Below are 21,490 nucleotides of genomic sequence, written 5' to 3' on the forward strand. Positions count from 1 at the left end.
CTTCCTACTGTCACTCCTCCAGCCACCCCAGCGCGGCTACCAAAGCCACGCGAAAGCAAAGCCGAACGCCCCGCGGCTGTTTGCTGCCCGCAGTAACCTCGACCGCCATCCCCTCCAGCAAGGGCTTCACCAAGCCCCACACCACGCGCGCGGCCCGCCGCCCTTCCGCGCCTCCCCCCGTGCGGGCCCCTCACCTCGGGGCGGGGACTGAGGGCCGGGGGGCGCCTCGCGCTCAACGTCGGCCCTGGGTTCCGCCGCACGCTGCCGGGAGCGGCGTGCGGGGCGTGCGGGCGGACCTGGAAGCGGATACTCGGGTCGCGGCGGGTTCCGGCGGAAGGGGCCGGGCGCGGCGCCGCTTGGCAGAGTTTCCGCGCCTTCCCCTCGGTGGCGGGGCGGTCGCGCTGCCCCTCGGGGAGTCGTGCCCGTCGCCCGTCTGCCCGGCCCCCACCCGCCTCGCCGCTATGCTGCTGCCGTCCGACGTGGCCCGGTTGGTGTTGGGTGAGTGAGGGAGGACGGCGGGAGGGAGAGCTCGAATGCGGAGCCCGGGGCCGTACCCCGCGTCCTCGGCCGCTTCCACGGCGCTCCCGGCCCGCCTGGGGCTGTCACTGCGCTGCCCGAGGGCCGCGGGTGGCCGAGCCGGGGGCGGGCGGAGCGGCTTTGGGCGGGCAGGCAGCTAACGAACGGGGCGGTAGGGCGTCAGAACCGACCCGAAATACCTGATGGCGGTGGGTGAGGGTGAAGGTTCTGCTGCTCTCCCTTCCCCTCCCCGTGTGTGCCACCTGCGAGGCCGGTCTAAGAGCTCAGCCTCTGTGCAAAGGGTGTTTTCAGGACTGAGGCGGCAGAGCGAACTGTTTAAATGACCGCGTCGTTGGGTTAATGCCAAAGATAAGAGCAAGCGAGGTGGGAGCCGCGTTTTGTTTGAGGGCAGTGGGGCATCAGCACAGCTGCCCAGAGAGCTGCGTGCGCCTCATCCCTGAGGTGCTCAAGGTCAGGTTGGATGGGGCTGTGGGCAGCCTCAGAGTGGGGCAGCCCTGTGCGTGGCAGGGGTTGGGGCTGGGTGGGCTTGAAGGTCCCTTCCAACCCAACACGTTCTGTGATACTACAGAGCAGGTGAGCAGTGAGCAAGTCAGTGAGGTTTTCTGGCACTTTACTTTGGATTTTCCTTCAGTTGTCCATCGTTCTCCTGACCCAGAGCCATTAAAGCTGCGTCTTCAGTGTTCCTCCAGAACAGTTTACTTTAAATTCCACCTAAAATGTGTATTGCTGCTATCTTGAGAACTGAGGATGGGTTGTATCTATTCCAGCAATGCAACAGAAGGTTTCAGGAAACTCCATGCATTTTGAAAGGAGATTTGAAATGACCCAAGGAAGATGAAGATGAAGATTTCTCCCTGAGCTTTGCTGTAGCAAGTTGGTTGAGTTACACGTTCCTGGGCTGACAGCTTATCTGTCAGGCTCTCATTCTCAATAGAAAATCTTGGCTACATCCCATATACAAGGGATGGTCCATCCCAGCTCGTGTTGGCTGGGGCACAGTGCATGCATCGTGTGCACTGAGCTGAGCAGCTCAAGGTGTAGAGCGGGTGTTCCCTGTAGTGAGCTCTGCTCCCCATTAGGGATTCCTCCTCCATGAGGCGTTGCTGAGCTGTGAGCTGGTAAACAGGCTGACAGTGCAGTGCTTCCAGCTGAGGATTTGTTTTCTCTGGCTTTCTGTTGATGCGAGGGTTGGTGGTGGTTGAGTTGATAAACAAGGCTAACATGTAAGATAAGCTCACCCAGAGGAAAATTTGTAACAAAATGTATATTTTTGTAAAGAACGTGAGTGTCAATTGATACTATGAGTTAAGTTTTTTACATTTCTTAAGTAGAGCAAAACAAGGAATCAGTCTTAGTTCAGAAGGAACTCAACATTTTTTGCTTTAGTTTAGTTTTGGCAGTGTTGAAGTTTGTGTAATATTACGTAATTATTAAATACATGCATGAGCAGGTAAGTTCCATTACCTGGAGAATATTGATTCAGCCATTTCTGAAGGTTGGAAGGCCTTACTTTGCAGGCTTGCAAGCATTCAGTCATCCCATGTGGTGATGTAGTAGTAGATTCAAGAAACATTGCAGCTTTTTATGTGTCTACATGATTTGGATGAGAAGAACAGCCATACCAGCACAGATCCAAGCCCTATCTGACTAATACCTTGCCCTCAATCCTGGCCAACAGTGGATGGGAATAAGACCATCATATAATTATATTTTCCCAAAACACACTTATAGCTTTTAGCAAGTTAATGATTTGAGTGTTTTCTAGCAAAATGTGGGTGAAGAATGAAACTGAGTGGCCCTTTCATTTTCACAGTACCACCACGACTACTTGTCAGGTAAGCCAGCTCCTGCATCATGATTGCACCCACGGTTGTTATTCCCAGACTTCAAGATGTGCTTATTGTTTGGAAACCAGAGTGTGGGCTTTTTGTGTCTGGAATGTGGTGCCCTATCCGGATATGTTTGGATCTGCTAGAAGATGTTGTCTTCATGCAGATTTCAAGTCAGCATTTTTCTATAGGCATCATTGACCTATGCAGTCCATTTGCAGGCTCTATGTAAATCCGCATGCTGTTGTATATATAACCTTCATTGTATAATTAGGTTTGTATTTTAATGCCTCTTGAAAATATTTCATGTTCAGTTCTGTTACAGACAGGAAAGGAAAGGCGTTTTCCTTTGTGGCTCTTTGTTCTCAGCTCCTTCATTCAGATTGAGCTCTTTTTATCTTTTAGTGTTATAGCAGTTGTGTGTTAAAGCAGGACTTGAGAAGCTTGATGAAAGCAGACTGTATTTACTGAGGGTTGTAATTTTGGAAAAGTAGATTTTTTTCAGCGTGCGTCCTATTATGGTAACTGTCAAGTCCTGGGGTGTATGGGGTGTGCAGATGGCACCTCATGCATCTGTTCCAAATGAAAATCACAGGAATCGAGTGAGGAGAATGTTTTTATTTTGTTAACTTTTGTACAACGTATTTGTGGAAAAAAGTTAGAAACACCGTTCTATCAATTGCACTGTTTTCTACCTGTTTTAGAACAGGATGTGTGCAGAGTTACTATTGCACAGTATTCCTTTTAATGGGGAATTCCTCTAGAAGTCCTTTTAACTATCAGACTATGCTGTTCAGTCCGTGTGAGTTTCATGTGTTGGTCTCTTGAGCCAAGGATCGGAAGTTGTCAGTAGTGCCCCCTTCCAGCCTTGAGTTGTTTGTAACCACAGTGGAGTATCAGCCATGTTTGGTCCTTTCTGGTTTTAAAGGAATATTTTGCAAGATGTATGTTCTTTTAAACTAACTCTACATCCTCATCCAGCATAGAAATCCTCAGCAAGAGGCTCAGCGCTGTACACAGCTGTTTGTGTTAATGCTTTGATGTCCACTCGGGAGAAGAAATGTAGAAATATAATGGTTTTATCTCATTTGTTGCAGGGTATTTACAACAGGAAAAGCTTCTAGCTACCTGCCGTGAATTTATTTTAGAAAGCTCTGATTTGAAGGAATATGCAGAGCACTGTACAGAGGATGGGTTCATTCCAGCCTGCTTGCTGGTGAGTTGGTTTTCTGAACAGTAAGGTAAATTGTGTTCTACCAATGGTAAAGAAAATTAAGGTTTTTCAGGGTAATGATTGCTTCTGAAATGCTGTTTAAAATGATGTGAAGATGAGTTGAGGATGTGCAGGTCTGACTGCAGATCGTTCACTTCAAATTCTGTGTTTGTTGTTGCATTTTGTGACATCGGTTGCACTGTGCGTGGTTTGAGATGGCTCAGCACCAGCAGCTGAGGGTCAGCAGTGTTAGTCTTCTGAAGAGCTGCTTAAATGTGATGTGATACAGCAGATGAAGAGTAAGTTATTAGAGAAGATTCTAAAATCAGTGTGTTTTTCTTTTTTTTTTTTTCCAGTCCCTGTGTGGAAAAAACTTGACAACTATTCTTAATGAATATGTAGCCATGAAAACAAAAGGTAAAGCTTCAGAACAAAACTCTTTTAAAATTTTTCTTATTTCTCTGTTGTGAACTTCCTTGAGGGAGAGGAAATTTCTCCACCTGTATTTGGATTTAGTGCAACTTTCTGTCTGTGCTGTAAGATTTCTCCATTATGTAGGCAGCTATGAATTAGAACACTGTTTTGTGAGCAAATTGTCTTTGGAGTTTCCATACTAGGTATTCTGACTTCATGTTTGAGTGAAGCACAAACATACAGTAAAGTGTGCAGAATGTGTAGGGTTGTGTATTTTAAGTTGTGCTGTTTCCTGTGAGATAAAAGCCAAGAAGAATCCTCTGGTATGAAATGTTTCTTGTCTGGTTTTTAGAACTGATTAAAATAAGTCTGAATAAATTAATATTTTATATGAATAGTAGAAGGAGAGTTAGAGCTTTTCTTGTTCAAAGTTTAAAAGCAGTTACTGAGCTTCTGCATGTTGCCTAGTCTTAACACTTTTTATACATGTTGCATGATAGGCTGTAGTAGTGTTTAGATTCAAGACTTGTAATTTAAGAAACGTCAGGGTTGGATTACTTTTTAAATATTGGTCTTTTCATGCTATGTTTAATAGGAGTGGCAGCTCAGGCAGAAATATACTTCCTTCATAGCAGTTTTACCTTGGCACCTTGAAAATAGTATGAATGAATCTGCTTGCTTCCTTTCATTTATACTTGAATGTTCTGTACTTCGAGTAGCAAATGGTTTTACTTGTTTCTGCCACAAAATAAAGCCTGACTTACAAAGGGCCATATGCCATGTTACAATCTTCAAAATCATCCAAGTGGCTTGGGAACATAAATCCCACTTTCAGAACTGAGGAAGTTAGTTTAGGTCAGCGTGTGTTTGCCCAGGTACCAAAACCATATGCAGGTTCCATTGAGAAATACCATCTTGAACATCTTCCCCTCAGTTTCATTTAGGCTTCTAAAAAAAAACTGAGAACTGCTTCCATGACGAGTGTATATTCTATCAAATCAAGTTCTTTAAATTAGGAGTTGGGGCTCTCTAATTAGCAGAATACTGAGAAGACAAATAGATAACTACGGTTAAATGGTGCTTGAATCATCCCATCATAATTAGTTTGACAGTGATTTTAATTTTTCTCTACGTGTTCCCTGTCGTAGGCATTTTAAATGTGTTTCTTATTTTGTTATGGCTTGCTTTAGAAACAACAAACGAAGTTCCAGCGATGATGTCATCTCTGTGGAAAAAATTAGACTACACACTTTCTCAGATAAGGTAATGCAGTTTTGCAATCGAAAAAGTAAATTGTGCCGTAAGATTGAGACCCTACGTTGCTCAGCTCTCCTTATCATTGTATGAGAATGGCTTTGCTATCTATTGCCTCTGAAAGATGATGAAAGAGAGAGGTATGGAAGAGCTGGTAGTTATGCAGACATTTCAAGATAACACCCTCCTTATCTGCTGTTATGGTTTTATATGTGGCCTTCCAGTCATAAGGGAATACATTATGAGTCATATAGAATCCGAAACCATTGTGGTTACTTGATCAAAAACCTAACACATTCTTCATTTGAAGAATCTGTGGCCATTGTTTAGAAGTGTAAAAATAAAAATCAGTAGATAGAAGCTTACTGAAGAAATGCTTGACTGTGAGCAGACTGATGTTAACTGTATGATGCCATCATGATGCATAGTTGAATGCTTCCAGTATGCTCCATTCATTTACATATCCTGCTTTATTTTCTAGGAGCATGCAGGGCTCCACGGGGTTTTCTGCTAATCAGAGGAGTAAGTATCTGAACCATTCATGTGGGATCAGTTGGCTTTATGTTCTAATGATGATTTGGTAAAAAAAAAAAAAAAACAAGGGAATGCTGCAGCAAGCAGTAACTCAGCCTTATTCTTAAAATATTGCTATATCTCTACTGCAGTAGTTTTTAGCATGTGACCGCTGTCTTCAGCATGGCCTGTGGATTACTGTGATGGTCAGGAGACCAAAAAGAAAAGCTGAGCCTTTTGCAGGTGATTCAAAATGTCAGTGTAGCATTTTCTTATCTGCTGAAATCTTTTTTTTCCTTTAATGCTGTTCAAATGTCTAAAAACTGCTGCTTGAATCCTGAAGCTGTTGACTTAATTTGTGGTTCACAGAGGAACTGAAAATGTAACCAGTCTTATTACGATGTGTTTCCAATGAATGACAGTTAGAAAGATTATTTTCATGTGAACATATATCAAAGCAAAATATATTTCTAACAAAAAAGACACTTGTTCTGTCGAGAACTGTTTCTTCTATTGCAAAAACTGCTGAGAGAACTTCTAAGGGCAAAGTTATTTAACTTGAAAATACATTTTTTACTTTGTAGCACTATTGAGTAACCTGTATGAGAAAAGGGAACATGAAATATAAATAATAATTATTTTTGGATCTGAGACTCACTGGGTTGGATGGCATTCTGTTGTTTGAATTTGCCAGGTTTGGTATGATAAAGAAATACAACAAATAGCCTTGTCTTAGCTATTCCAGCTAAGGTCAACTAAGAGTTACATTTTGTGTAGTGAAATGTCATTTGGTATGATTTGTTCCCCTAAATGTTTAAGCAGTGGTATGAGCATGGTTACAATGTCAATGTAGGTTGTCTGTACTTGAGTCCTTTTGGTTCAAACCTGTAATGCAGAAGACAAAGATGAGTGATGCTTGTTGAGTTTCATAAACTAAAGCACAGAAAAGTTCCAATGAAACATCTGTAATTAGGTCTAAAATTACTATATTCAAAGACTGTTTCTTGGAAGTCAGTATCCTTTTTAAGATCGTTTATCATATATTTTCTTTCTTTATTATCTCTAGCACGTACAAGAAGTGGAATTGTAGAAATGAAACGACAGAGAATGCTTCAGCAATCAGCTCCTCCAAATTCAGGACTGCTATCTGTAGCCCCTCAGCCAGGACCACAGTATCTCTCTTCTACTGTATCTCCTCAAGTTATCCACAAACCAGCAATAAATCAGAGTATATCACAGGCAAGACTGAACACATTGTTTGTTCACCAGCCACAAGCCCAGGAAAACAAGATTGGCAGTAAGTGACACTTTTGGTTTTTTTTCTTTAAAACATTTATGTCTGTGGAAAGTCTGGATATAGGTGAATATTCTTCTAGAATTGGGGCTAATCATCTGCTACTGAAAAAGTTTTAGAGAATTTCAAGCTCTCCATAACAATTGAAGTGATTAAAATAAATGGAGTGCCAAAAGAGAAATGGCTCCTGCAAACTTGCGTGCTAACATGGGTTCAGAGATCAGAAGTGCATCAATTTGTCATTATTTGATTATCTGTAATCACACTCTCCCAAGGCACTTGTAGCAGAGAAAATAAAGTTTTTCTCAGTATATTTAGAAGGCGTGCTTCTCATTCTCATGATAATACCAAACTGTTTTTGATGAATTCCATGGAGTTGATTGGAATGTGATAAATAATGTGAAGATTTCTATACTGCCTTAAGAATGTCAATGGAAAAAATATTTATGTTGTTGTCTTTTTCTGCCTTTATAAAGCAGGAGATTTCATACACATTCAAGTTCCAGCATCACAAGAACGAAAGCTTCACTCAAACTTGCTTTCTCCAGGAAGGAGAAAAAGGTAACTGCTTCTTTTAGATTGTGTAGAGATTTTCCAGTGCTGTAATCCTTAGCATAAGTGAAATGCAGTTTGCCACTGTGCTGTTTATCCACTGTGTGTGTATATTTCTAACTTTTATGAACTCAGACACAATGTATGCATAAGAGATAGTGAAGAGAGATTTTGTTGTATTTCCAATATGTGGTTAATTTTATGTTGATTACAATCTTTCATTTGCTAAGAAGGAACAAAAGTATTTGATTTAGTAAACATAACAAATTGCCTGGAATGTTTCAGTGAATCTCAAAAGAGGAAAAGTGTGGCAACATCTGGACCTCCTGCAGGAAGTAGAAGTTCTCAGGATCCTGATGAAGTAATAATAGAAAAAGAAAGTGAGCCACTTGAAGAGTTTATAGATGGTAACTTCCCAGTGAGTATATGATTATGGAAGGTATTTACATTTAAGAACCAACTTCAGACTAAAGAGAACTACATTTTTGTGTTGTTTGTTGTAGGAATTACAGAAATTAACTTCAGAAGCTAAATGTATTGTTTTATATTTGAACTTGCTCTTTGTATTGAGCTTGTGAGTATAGCATGTTTAGGCAGAGTTTTGGTGTTGTTTTTTTTTTCCTTGATCTATTGACTTTGCTAAGACACATATGAGCTGTTAGAATACTGTTATTTTTTAGCAAAGGAAAACCAGAAAGCACAGTAAGCCTTGCTGTACTTCAGGAGAGCAGAGAGAGTGATGCTTGTGATGCTTTTCGTAGAGATGTTGTGCAGTCATAGATGCCCTGTCCTGATGGACAGTAAAGATGCTGCATCAGAGGTAAGTCAGCTTATTCAGAAGGAGGAGGACTTTGTAACAGTGACACAAGAAGTAGTTAAGTAGAGCTTGCCATCGGTGTCTGTTGTCTCAGAGAGTGTTTTGTGTATTGAATTGATTGTTTGATTTTACAAGCAAGTTGGAAATTTATGCTTCTGTTTTGGTGATAATAAAAAATAAAAAGCTGACTGCTTTAAAACTCTACTTTCTAGCAATTGATTATTGAAAATGCCAGAGAAAAGATCCTGAGCAACAAATCTCTTCAGGAAAAGCTAGCTGAGAACATTAATAAAATCCTGGGCAGGTAATAGAAGGAACCTCTACATTTCATCTGCATGCTTCTTTGTTTTATTTTTGAGTTCTGAACTAATAACTGTTCTGTTCCAGTGATGGCAGTGTCACTCAGGCACCTAAACAGGCAGAAAGTGGCCCAACAGAACAAGAGACTTCAATTGATGAAATCCTTGGACTTCAGGTGGGTCTGGTTTGCCCTTTTTACATTTTTGAAGATCAGCTACATCAGAATGATCAGTAATGGAGACTTTGCTGAACCTGTGCCTACCTTTAATCTGGCGTTGTCTTCCTCTCCTCTTTCTCCTTCCCCTCTCTATGAAAGACTGCTAAGCCCATCTAATGGATAACTTCTGCTCAAGGGACAGTCCCACAACTTCCCTTTATAATCATCATCTCTTATTTAGTTGGTGAGCTGGTTCAAGGTCTGAACCAACAGGCTACTGGTCTTCTGCTGGAGTTAGCCAGTTTAACACTCTGAATTCATTCTTCACTGTGCAGGGCAGTGGAAGCACGCAGCAGGATTGCAAGGCAGGGAAGTGGGACCACTTCTGGCATATCAGAGAGTTATAGAGAACTTAGAAGATCTCCTGGAGGTCATGGCAGATGACCTGCCGTGTATTTTGTGTTTGAATTCTTGAAAAGGCACTGAATGCCCCACTCATCTTCTTCATCAGGCTGCTACCAAAGAAGTCAGCCTGGAGCAGGAACCTTAGATCAGTGTCCTATGCAGCTGTGCCTCCCAGCTGCCTGCCACAGGAAAGTAGTCATGTTGTAGAACAGAATGAGTAGATTAAAGGAAACTGTCTTTTGCATAGTGTTGTCTTACAGATGTATGCAAAAACAGGAAATCAAAGTTCGTTTGGGGATTTTTTGCCTGTGGTTGGCTAGTGCAGGCTTACAGTATTCACACGGTCTATATGAGCTTCCACTGTACCCTGAAATTCAGTCTTTCTTAACAAATGCTTGTCATTATTTAGAGAGTATCCCAACATGCATGTGAAGGCTGTAATGTGAGACAGAAATGTTGGGATTTTTCAGGGCTTTATTTCTTCAGTTGTTAATATTTTTACAGACACAAAATGCATGGCAGAAACATTTCCTATGTTTGTCTTCATGTTTATGTGATGAACAGAAGTAACAGAAGTGAAAATAAGATGGAAACGATTCTTACCCATTTTTCTTTGAGCTGTGAAAACGATTCTCTAACAGCTGTGCATGTCTTGTCATAGGGTGAAATTCATATGTCGGAAGAGGCTATACAGGACATTCTGGAGCAGACAGAATCAGATCCAGCTTTTCAAGCGCTCTTTGACTTGTTTGATTATGGTAGGGTATATTATTCCAAATTGTACCATTGTTATAAAACATCAAGAATTATGATATTTTTTTTCAAATGTTCCTTGAGGAAGCAAAGCTAGCTCAGCAGACTTCTTTGTATGAGAAATAGTCTGTATGGCATCTGTGTCCTGTGAGTTGGAGTTGGATTCTGGTAAACATGACTGTGAAGTACAGAGGATTCATTTGGCTGAAACTTTAGACTTTTCTGATATAAGGGATGATGGTTCGTGTCCGTTTTTCAATTCTTTTGTGTTATTTTTCTATTTGATCAGGAATATCCTTGCATAAAATATGTTTCTGTACTGTTGCTGGATTTATAATGAGTACAGAGTTTTTGATGTGTTTAAGGATAGTGTTTCTTGAACTTGAAATCTAAATGCTTCATTTAAAATGCATGAATTACATTTGTATTTAAAATAATATATTTAATCATTCATCATGGTCTATTTTGAAAATAGGGAAGAACAAGGTAAACAAGAATTTGCCTGCTGGTATTTCTGGTCAGAGTGGGGTAGAAAATACAATCCTGGTAGATGCGGATAACCTGGAAACACTTGAAAGTTCTTTAGGAACAGAAGAAACTAGTAAGTGTAGGTTTGGTTGTGTTTTGTTGTCTGTTGTTGTTTGTTACCTGTTGTTTTTTTTTTTCCCTTTAAAATTCCTTCTAATCTGTTCATTTTTCATGATGAAAGTATTTCCAGACAGTTCAGTTGTACATCTCAAAACCTTAATATTTTTGGTACTAATACGCCATCTGATGTTTAGATTGTATTGTCATATGGATGCACTTAGTGTGTAAGAAAGTTTCAGGCTATTAAATTTTTGCAATTACTGTTGTTAAGCTCCTGTATGAAAGCAGAATATCTGCAAAACTTTTCTCATTCAGAACAGATATTCTATGCAATTTTCACTGTAGAACACATAAAGATAATATTTTACATCTAACCTTACTACTCTTTTCTGTCTGTTCTGTAATGTGTTGGTTAATTGATCCCCAAAATAGCCTTACTCTGGACAAAAGGTTTGTCTGCCCCATTCTTAACAACTGTCAGTCAGTAGCAGGTATTGAAAAAAAGCCAAGCAATATATTTATCCCGAAATATTCTATGAGCCACTGACCTCTTATGCATATGCTTATTATTTATGCTCAGACTGAATTACCAGGTTGTCCAATCTGTGTAATCTAACTGTATTTTTCATGTACTCTCCACGCAACTTGAAAGTAAGGATGAGTAGTGTTATTCCTACTTCATTTTATGTGGATGGCTTTCCACTGAAGTGATTAGTTAACTCTAAGACCCTGTAAAATTATCATTCTTTGTAATAATTGTGGAACCAATTTAGTCTCTGTTTTACAGGTGATAATTCTAGAGAAGTGCTGTCCTGTAAGGGTTTTCAGTTGGAAGAAACATCATGCAACTTGAAGAACCCCGTTAATGATGACGATATGGCAAAGAAAAATGCAACCACTGACCAATTGAATGGGAATTGTAGGCTAAGGAAGGAGGCTGACGTACTTAAAACCATTACCCATGAACATATTGGTGAGCTGGAAATTGCTTTTGACTCTGTGCCTGTTCTGACTGAATCTAACAAGAGGCAAATTTCTGATAGCGAACGTCGTGAACACTGTCAAGATACTTATGGTAAAAAAGACTCGTCCACACTAGTACCTGGAAGTGAAAAATGTATGGAAATTGAAAAAGATACACTAAGTCATAGTGCTCAAATTAGTCCTAATTTGGAATATGTTCATTCTGGTAGTCCGCAGATTCCTTTGGTTTCGTTGGAAGACGGTTGTAGAGCTGGTGAGAACAGAACACAGCCTGCAAGTAAATGTCACTTTTCACCACACACATCGGTACCTGAAAAAACACTCACTAAAAGTCCTCCTGATAGAAGTCCTGTCCACAGTGCCCTGCTGAGAAAAAATAATACATCAATTGCTAGCCCATCAGCAGATTCAGGAAAAGAACAGGCTGTAACGAGTGATACAGCTCCGTTACTTAATATTTCACAGGAGAACTTGAGCCACCATACTAACCAGCAAGATCAGAGTGTGCAGTCAGACTGTGCTGCAAAATCCACAGTGAATATGTCGGATCTTGACAAAACAGAGTTGCAGCTTGAAGCTGCTGGTACTTGTAAAAAAACACAGTCAGATGATCAGCATGCACTCGATAACCCTAAGAAAGACTTTAACCTCCCTTCAGGACTATCGAACTCAGAGGGAGCACAAGTGGAAATGCAAGAAACTTCATCTTCTGCAAAAGCAGATACTGATAACATGTATTTTTCTTCTGGTGATGATGCGTGTACAGGAATTTCTGTAGTATCCACTGAAAATAATCTTACTACAACTGAAATGTGCCGCTCTCCTCTCCCAGAAACTGCTTCCTCAACAGATGAATCGAGTACCGAAGCCAAAAGCACAAGTGGTGCATCTTCCAGTAGTCAACCAATGGATGTTGATCCTTCTAATATCATGTCCCTGAAGATCATCATCAGTGATGATCCGTTTATTTCATCAGACACAGAGTTAAATAATGCTGTTTCCAGCATCACGGGAGAAAATTTGCCAACGATAATATTGTCATCTCCAGCCAAATCCCCGAGCAAAACTGCAGGCCTGTCCAAGTGTCTGACTTCAGAAGACACAGAGAAGAGTGCAGAGTCAGCTTTGGCAGAGCAGAATCTCCTTGTGCTCAGACCTAAGGATCCTGTGGTCACTGCAGTTAACACTCAGAATGAGGACTGCACTGTTTTTTCAGTTGCAAGTACAAGTAACCTTTCCAAGGAAGGAGGGTTTATTCAGTTGATGCCAGCAACGAGCACAGCTTTTGGCAGTACAAACAACCTGTATATAGCCACCTGTGTGACTGATTCAGCTGCCTTAGGCACGGCTGTAACTCCTTCCAACGTGGTTGTATTGCCTGGCAGCTCTATGCCTCTCGCTGCCCAAGCACCAGCAGTCCAGCAATTACGGACTCCTCCTAGATCCAGCAGTACATTTGCAGGAAACCAGACTATCTCCCCAAGCTTCCCACAAGGTAATTTCACTATTTCAAAAATGATGTTGTGTTTCATTCTTTTGTAAAAGTAAGTTGAATTTTTAAGCGTTGCTCTTCCTGCCCCCTGAAACTAGGAACTTGTGAGCGTGTTAATTGCTGCTAAAATTAAATAAAAGCTGTGGAGAGTCCCTGTCTGCTATGCGTGGTAATTCTGTGCGATAGAATGCAAACAGTAGGTACTTCCACTAAGCATCAAAAGGAACTACTTGATGTCCGTATTTCTGCCTTTAATTCCACCTTTAATTCAAAGTTCAAGACTTAAGATAGCTACATTTTACTACATCATTTAATTTTGAACCATTTCTCAAAAAAAGGAAAAGTATTTGATTAAAGGAGCCTATCAAAACTAATAATGACACCTGTTTTCTAGTTGAAATGTATAATAAGGACCATGAAGATTTTCAAAAAAGGCAGAGATTTTCCTGCCAAAGGTTTGGCTATGCATAATTCTAAGAAATTCTGTCTTGAAGCTTTTATTTTCACTTCCACATGTATGTAGGTCGCTCTGAATGTAATGCCTCTATTTATTTCCATGGAAACTACAACAGATAGAGCACTATCTGGTAGAGCAAATTTTCAGCTACAAAGGACTATTTTCAACATAGTCACTGCCATTAGCTCTGCACTTTTGCCAGCAATGAACAAGAGGCTGCATGTCACACTCGTAACAGTCTGCTCCAGCAGATGCGATCAACTGCGATTCACTGCTGCTATCACCATGGAACCATGATGTTGCTAGGAAAAAGTTGCTGCCCACACGGTCCACTTTTCACTGTGCTCACAGCCACTGTTGGTCTCTGTAAACATTCAGCAGATGTTGATGGATTTCCATTGGTGACATCTTTTCCACGTGCGGGAATTCAGTGGCAAACCTTTGATCCATACGCGCTCCCATGTCAGATGCTATTGTGTCAGACTGCCCCTCTGCTGCCAACTGTCACACAGCAACAAAATGCCATGGGATATTGGTGGGAAGGTTCAATCTCTGCAATACTACCATCATCCACCTCTGACATCGTGGGCCAACATCGTAAAATAGGAGGCATTACTTCTGGAGCAGCCTTTCATTTTTCTTTCTGTACAATTGTAATACTTTGATATGTTTTTTAGGTTCTGCCATTATAATCACATCTCCAGTGCAGCCTGTTTTGCAAGGAATGGTGGGAATGATTCCTCTCTCAGTAGTGGGACAAAATGGGAATTCCTTCTCAGCGCCTGCCCGCCAGGTAGCCTGTCACAGAACAGTTTGTCTCTTTTCAAAATTAAAGCTCAAGTGATAAGATTTCTTTTGCTAAACTGTAACTGAATGTTTTGATTCTTCTAAGGTTTTGCATATGCCTGTAGCTAATCCAGTGTGCAACAGAAATGTCCCAAAACTTCCCATCCCACCCAAATCACAAAAGATTCCTGGAGCAAGAAGCAAGACCAATGCAGGTATTCACTTTGCGTTCTTGAGGAGGGCAGAATACAAGTGGAGGTTCTAAAGACATACGAGTTCTGAGTAATAAATGTTTATAAATAATTTTGTGATTATGTGTGTGTGTATAGATATATAGGAAAATATTTAATAGAGGTGTTGCATATTTATATTTTCTTTAAAAAAGCACTCTGCTGTTTTCTCCTTGCAGTTTCAGTTACACACTTCTGTGTATTGATTTCACTGAGCCATTGCAAATTCAAAAAAGACCAGAGTTAGAGCCTCTACTTAGTATTGAGGAGGGGGTAAAGAATTTAAAATCAAAAATATAAAATAAATTTAGTCACAAGGACAGGCTCTCTTCCGGATGGGGGGTGACTTCAACCATTCTGATATCTGCTGGGAAAACAGCAAGCTGCAAGCAGTCCAGGAGACTCCTGGAGAGGCAGCTGTCTGGTTCAGGTATTGGACAGTCCCACCGGAGGTGAAGTGTTGCTGGGCCTGGCGCTCAGTAACGTGGAAGAGATCGTTAAAGAGGTTAAGATAGGAGACAGGGCTGCAGCAACTGTGCCCTGGATGAATTTGTGATCTTGAGGAACATGGGCCTGGCAGAGTAGAGTCAGGACTCTGAACTTCAGGAGAGCAAACTTCAGCTGTTTAAGGAATTGTTGGGTGAGATCCCCTGGGAAGCTGTCCTTAGGGAAAATGGAGCAGAACAGAGCTGGCAGCACTTTAAGAATGCCTTTCTGAGAGCATAAGAGCTCTCCATCCCCTAGAATAAGAAATCAGATAGTTGAGGAAGGAAATCACCATGGCCGAGTAAAGACCTGGTGGCCAGGCTAAGGAAAAATAAAGTATAAGCAGTGGAAGCAGGAATCAGTGCCCTGGGAAGAATAAAAGGAAGCTGTCTGTCCGTGCCTGGGGCCCCAGTACAGGAGGGATGTGGAGCTCTTGGAGGGAGTCCTGAGGAGGGTCACAAAGATAGAACACCTCTCCTATGAAGACAGGTTAGGGGAACTGGGCTTGTTCAGCTTGCAGAAGAGAAGGCTCTGGAGAGAACTCATTGTGGCCTTCCAGTACTTGAAGGGAGCTTACAAGCAGGAGGGGGACCTACTTCTTACACTGTCTGATAGTGACAGGATGAGGAGGAATGGCTTTAAACTAAAAGAGGAGATAAACTAAAAGAGGAAATTTAGGTTAGATGTTAGGATTAAGTTTTTCACTCATAGGATGATGAGGCACAGCTGCCCAGAGAAGCTGTGGGTTCCCCATCCCTGGCAGAGCTCAAGGACGGGTTGGATGGGATTCTGGGTGGCCTCAGGTGGTGGGGGACAGCCCTGCCCATAGCAGAGGTCTGGAACTGGATGATCTTTAAAGTCCCCTCCAACCTAGGCCTTTCTGTGGTTCTATGACAACTTGTGCATTAGCCAATCTACCTTTTTTAAAAAAAAGCTGTGGGCTTAGGCATAAAAGTGAAATAGAATGAAGCTGCAAATTAAGAAGAAATTGAGGATGGTGCTTTTAGTCTGCATTCTGGTTCTCTGATGGGTGACCAAGAGAGCTCCCTGTAGTTACTTCCCTTCTACTTGGAAATCTTGGCTGTGCATTTCTAAGTCCAGCTCTATTGGTTTTTGTCTTGCCAGACATCTGCTACCCACGTGTAGATAGCAGGCTTCTTGGTCATGCTCTTTGCTAATCTGTTAATCTGTATATTTTGAAGTAATGAAAAAGTTGCAGTGCTTTCTTGCTAGATTTTTATTGATTCTCTACCAGGTAAAGTGTCATTGCACAAATAGTGAGATAATGTACTCCAAATAGCAGTAGTAGTCTACCAATGCTTTATCTCTTGTTCTAGGAAAACCAGTACCGAGTGTATCCGAAACGTCAAACCATATAAATGCTCGAACACAAAGGTAAGAAGTACCAGGCATTCAAAGCTGCTTGCCTTCTCCTGCCATGAATTTCTTCGTACAGCACTGCCTAGGAGGAAGGCAGCTTTTTGAACAATGGCATAAGTAGGATCCCCCATCTCTTTTCCCAGGTCGAAAAGTGGCAGCCTCTCTACTGTTTCTTTGTACAGGCTCCGTTTCTTACCTTATTGTCATCCCTTCTGGCCTCTGAACTTTGTGCAGTCACTATTCCCTATTCTCAGTATTTTGTGTGTTGATAACATTTATTTGTAGATTGAAGAGAGCTGTAACAAGTTGACGAGGTCAAAATGAAATGATATCATTTTGATAATTCAGCTTTCTCTTAATTTTAACTATCATTTTAACAGCTGAGCTAAAATTATGCAGTAAGAACAAGTGTGTTGCTGAAGTATTTTCACCTCTTTTTCAGGACTGGAAATTCAGACAAGCTTATCACTGCAGAGGTAGGAAGGAAAACAGAGGAGAATTTGCCTGCTGCACCAGCAGAGAGCACAAGCTCAAATTCGAGACAAGGTGAAAGTCACAGGAGAGTGCTTTGCTTTGATAATATCCTGCCTGCTGCAGGTGGAAACACCCAAGCTCAGACTGCTAAGAGTTTGCCCCAAAAAGAAAGAAATGAAAACTCTTCATTTGCTGTTGATTCGGCACCATCCTCTGCCAAAGCACAGGCAGCAAAGCGAGAGAAAGATAAAACGTTGCCTAGAATTCTCTGTAAGCCAGAAATTGCTGGCAACAGAAGCACAGCTGTGAAGGAGCCACAGCCCGAGCGGAAGGTTGTAACGGCAGGGCTTCCCTCAGATCCTTTCCACAAGGCCACAGCAAATAAAGAAAATGAACTGCGAAGAGATAGTGATGAAAAACAGAAGAACCAGGACACTGCCAAACTGTCCAATGGCCAGCAGAGTGTTAGCTTGTGGAGTGAGAAGACAGTTGCTTCGGTGCAAGAGCTGAACAAGAAGCAAGGATCACTGTCAAATGGGAACAGCAAATCTTCACCACCCGTTTCTCTGTCTTCAAAGGAGCCAAAGCGAGAAGCAGCTAAAGTTTCCAACCAGGGCCTTTGCCTGTCAAGTCCGTTCACCAAGCAGTGTGTGGAAATGTTGCAGGACATTCAGTGGCACAGCCCCAGTAGTAAAACAGTTGAAAACGGCGAATTGCCAGTACCCCGTACCCCATCTGGAGTTGGAGACAGGCATACAGATGACACCACAGATAGCGTACGAACCCCAACCTGCCGGCGTTTCAACGAGGACAGTGCAACCCCTAGAATCATGGTCCCTCCTGCCACACCAGACCTGCCTGCCTGCAGCCCTGCTAGCGAAACTGGCAGCGAGAACAGCGTCAGTATGGCTGCCCACACACTGATGATCCTATCCCGGGCTGCCATTGCGAGGACTAGCACTGCAACTCCTCTGAAGGACAACACCCAGCAGTTCAGGTCTTTAAGGAGCACAGTAAAGAAAAGGAAACTGGAGGACTTGAATGAGGGTGAGAGGAATTCTCGTTCCACAAATAGGAAAGAACTCCAAAGCTCTCCAACACCATCAAAAAAGAAGAAAATAAAGGTAAGTACAGGCACTATTGAAATCATGAATGTATTAAACATGTATATTGTTTGTAATGGTTCAGAGGTACTAGTCCAAATCCCTGACATCCTATTTATGTTTGTCAGTTAACACTACCTCTTGGGCCTGTTCTGAACTAAGAGTTCTCTTAAGGTGAGTGAACTCTTCAGATACTCGTAGAATCACAAGGTTGGAAAGGACCTACAAGATCATCTTGTCCAACTGACTCCTATCGACTGTCCAGTCATACCTAAAATCAAATGATTTCCTTTAAAAAATGAATGAGTTTGTAAATTCTAACTTTAACTTAAATTCCTAGATTGAATTCAGAAATCAGGCCAATTTAGACTACAGCTTTCTAAAATCCAAACTGCTCCTACATCCTTATTTACTACTAGGACTACAAGCCTACATTTGGTATATTCTTCCACTTTGTAGTGCAGAGAACTTTGCCTTTGACTTGAGAGTTTAGCAAATAGCAAAGGTGTGAGTGAGACACAAAAAGGTGATGTATGTCAGCAACCAAAAAGGAGGCACAGTATAACTTTGTTACAACTAAGCATGGCATTCACATACTCCTGACATATTCTAAGTGAAAAGCAATCAGTAACTCATCCTGCAGTTTTCCCAGGGCTGGGAAGTGTGCCTGTTGGAAGTAGGGGAGCTGCTGCTTAACTGAATTCCTGCCTCCAAGCACGCACTTTGTACGCTGCAGGTATAAAGAAGACTGTATGCACTTTGGTATCTGATTTCTGACTGAGCTTTGTGGAGTTATCTCTGCAAAGGAAATGGAAGGATGAGGGAAGAGGGAATGCTTCCAGACTGCTTTGGTTCTGCCAGCTTCTCAGTATCTAACACAAGTGTTCATTTCTTCTCCTACAGAAAAAGAAGCTCCCAAATTCTTTTCCAGCAGGAATGGATGTGGACAAATTCTTGTTATCTTTGCATTATGATGAATGAAAGAAGGTGAACTGTGACAATATAGAGCTAGGTATCGTTATTGCTGAGGTTTTGCATGAGAAATTAGTTCTGAAGGGTGAGTTGCACTTTCAGTGCACTGAAGTTTCACTTTATGGCAAAATCATGCTGTTTCTGAAGCAGGTTGCTACGTGTAAATATTGAGTTGGTATATGTTTATTTTTGAAAAAGCACTTGCGTAATTATAGAGCCATTTAATTTGCAAAGTTGTAAATTTGTATAAATGTAATGTTAAGAAGTTGTATGTTTCCCATTATACCCCGTTGTCTGTGCTCTGCTGCATTCTCTGTTACCCACGGGAACTGCTTCGTCCCTTTGCACAGCAGTTGTGCATTTGAAGGCGGCGTTTGTAGTTCACTGTTCTGAGCCCTGGGTGGTTAACCTCCAGCTTCCCTTCCTTGCTGAATCCCACAGGAATTTCACCTTTGGCTCTGACTGGTTTGGACTCAAAGTCTGTTCTCCTGGAACCATCAGACCTGTGTTGTAAGGCTTTGAGGGAATGAACAGAAATACCCAGTAACTAAACAGAAGGGAAAAAAAAAAAACCCCAAAACCCACCCAAAGCATTTCTAATCTCTTGAAGGTTTTCCCAACCAGGCATTGAGATAGAGGAATTTCAATTTGTGTAGGCCTCACATGTTTACAGCGTTTGTTACACAGGATGTCTTTAATGCAAAATTACTTCCAGTATGAATACTTCAACTGTAGCCACAGCCAGACAAGGATTTCAAGTGCTCTACTGCAGAGGTAAATTCTTTCATCCATCATTTGTACTGCTGGGAAAGCATTTGTTAGTATTACTTATCCTTTAGTGAGACACAGTAAAATTTGCACCTCATCTTTCTGTTTAACATAGGACTTGCTGTAGTTACAGAAACTCTTCAGGAGAAGAGCAGCTCAACCTGCATTTTATGTATTAACATTAGCATGGGAGCACCCTAATCCTTGCTCTAATACTGCAGAATGCTCTCTTCTGGTGTCCTCCTTTGTTCTCAAGTTACTGAGGTCTTAATGCAAGTTTTCATGTTAGAGAGCTGTACAGCAACAGGGCAATGTTTCAGATAGTATACAAGGATTCCTAAGGAACCAATATTATGCAGTAGATGTTTATATTAAACCCATCCAATAACTAAATACTGCATAGCATTTACAGCTTGAATAAATATTTTTGTTTTAATAACAAGTGTGTCTTGTTTAACGTTTTGTTTGTCAGCCAAGCAATTTGGTGGATGCTGTATAGATGTGTTCTGGTGGTATATAGATCAGTCATTTTTTGAAGACAGAATTGAGTATTAAACACTGGATTCTAATAGCATTAATTCATAGAATAGAACCATAGAATGGCCTGGGTTGAAAAGGACCACAATGATCATTGAGTTTCAACCGCCCTGCTATGTGCAGGGTCACCAGGCTGCCCAGAGCCACATCCAGCCTGGCCTTGAACGCCTCCAGGGATGGGGCATCTACAGCCTCCTTGGGTGAAATTGCCAAAGGCCAGAGCAGGAAAACCAAAAAGATGTCTGCTACAAGCCAGCCTTTCCTGCTTAGTAGTACTGAACACTGATGTGTGATATTTTTAAATAATTTATTTGCCACTTATTTAAGGCAGAGTGTTGCCCTTCCATAGGGCAGCCAATATCCTCCATCCTTCACTTTCAGTGCACGTAATGTGGCAGTGCTGAAGCCATGAATTATCAGTGTGCTTATTTATGCTTTGAAGAAAAAAGTTCCCAAGCTGCTGTGGTTGGGGCGGGTGTCATTTAGAAGAACAAAGTGTGGATGAAGGTTACTTTCCTTCTTTCTATGTAGCATTTAAACCCATTGCACGTTTGCTACCTTTTCAAGTATGTTCCTTTGAAGAGAAAAAGAAAACATCACAAAACCAGCACCCCTCACAGCCAAGCCAAAGTATTTATTCCCCTTCCTTAGTGGAAGCAAATTTAAAGGCAGTCATTTGGTAAAGGTGATTTCCTGCTGAAACATATGCGAAGGGAAGAAAGCAGCTGTCCTCTATCTCAGCTAAGAAACGGGGGAGTGTCTGAGTGTTTTTCTTCTGCAAGCGGCAAATAGGCTTTAGGATTAGAACAGATGGGGGGAATAGCCTATTTCTGCCCTCTGGCAAAAAGTGTTGAAGAAACTGCATCAACTCCTCCCTGTAGTCCTGAACAAGATTCACTCTGCAGGAAGATATTTTCCTATTTCCCCATACTTACAAAATAAATGCTTAGCTCAGTTTCCCTGAAGTCATAACTGTGAGCTCCTGAGTACAGCCAGGCACGGGCAGGGTTACTGAAGGAGGGAACAGCACTTGCACAGGTGTAGGCCTGAACCTGCCTCTGTTCTGCGTAGTGACAGAAGCGTGTACACCACAGGTGGTCACGGGAGCAAAACAGGAGAAGCAGCATTCTGATGTTAGGCCACCCTTAACTGTGCTCTGTCAGTACCTGCAGTTCTAAGTAAGTCACACCACCCT

The 21,490-nt window shown here is 41.7% G+C and overlaps 2 protein-coding genes across 5 annotated transcripts in view; one reads left to right on the forward strand and one right to left on the reverse strand.

The window, feature by feature from the left end:
- The window catches only part of ATM (ATM serine/threonine kinase), a 62,298-nt gene extending 61,963 nt beyond the window's left edge, over nucleotides 1-335 (reverse strand). For both annotated transcript variants that reach the window (XM_085216250.1, XM_085216248.1), the window contains exon 1: nucleotides 195-335. The gene's annotated coding sequence lies outside the window, so the exon portion shown is untranslated. The remainder of the gene's footprint in view (nucleotides 1-194) is intronic.
- On the forward strand, nucleotides 315-20,200 carry NPAT (nuclear protein, coactivator of histone transcription). 3 transcript variants are annotated; one of them, XM_085216251.1, is made up of 18 exons: nucleotides 315-498; nucleotides 3,464-3,582; nucleotides 3,936-3,996; nucleotides 5,184-5,256; nucleotides 5,729-5,769; nucleotides 6,827-7,057; nucleotides 7,531-7,615; nucleotides 7,892-8,024; nucleotides 8,636-8,727; nucleotides 8,811-8,898; nucleotides 9,947-10,043; nucleotides 10,514-10,645; nucleotides 11,414-13,105; nucleotides 14,237-14,352; nucleotides 14,452-14,560; nucleotides 16,399-16,456; nucleotides 16,884-18,039; nucleotides 18,922-20,200. In XM_085216251.1, the coding sequence occupies exons 1-18, from the start codon at nucleotides 462-464 to the stop codon at nucleotides 18,997-18,999; spliced, it is 4,398 nt and encodes a 1,465-aa protein (XP_085072377.1). In that variant the 5' UTR covers nucleotides 315-461; the 3' UTR covers nucleotides 19,000-20,200. The 3 variants fall into 3 exon arrangements, with proteins under 3 accessions (XP_085072377.1, XP_085072379.1, XP_085072378.1); XM_085216253.1 differs by having other exon boundaries at nucleotides 10,514-10,639; XM_085216252.1 differs by having other exon boundaries at nucleotides 7,534-7,615.
- Nucleotides 20,201-21,490: the final 1,290 nt, after the last annotated feature.

The sequence above is a fragment of the Meleagris gallopavo genome, chromosome 1 (genome assembly GCF_905368555.1).
Source record: "Meleagris gallopavo chromosome 1, MGAL_WU_HG_1.1, whole genome shotgun sequence".
In the NCBI taxonomy this organism is placed as follows: Eukaryota; Metazoa; Chordata; class Aves; order Galliformes; family Phasianidae; genus Meleagris; species Meleagris gallopavo.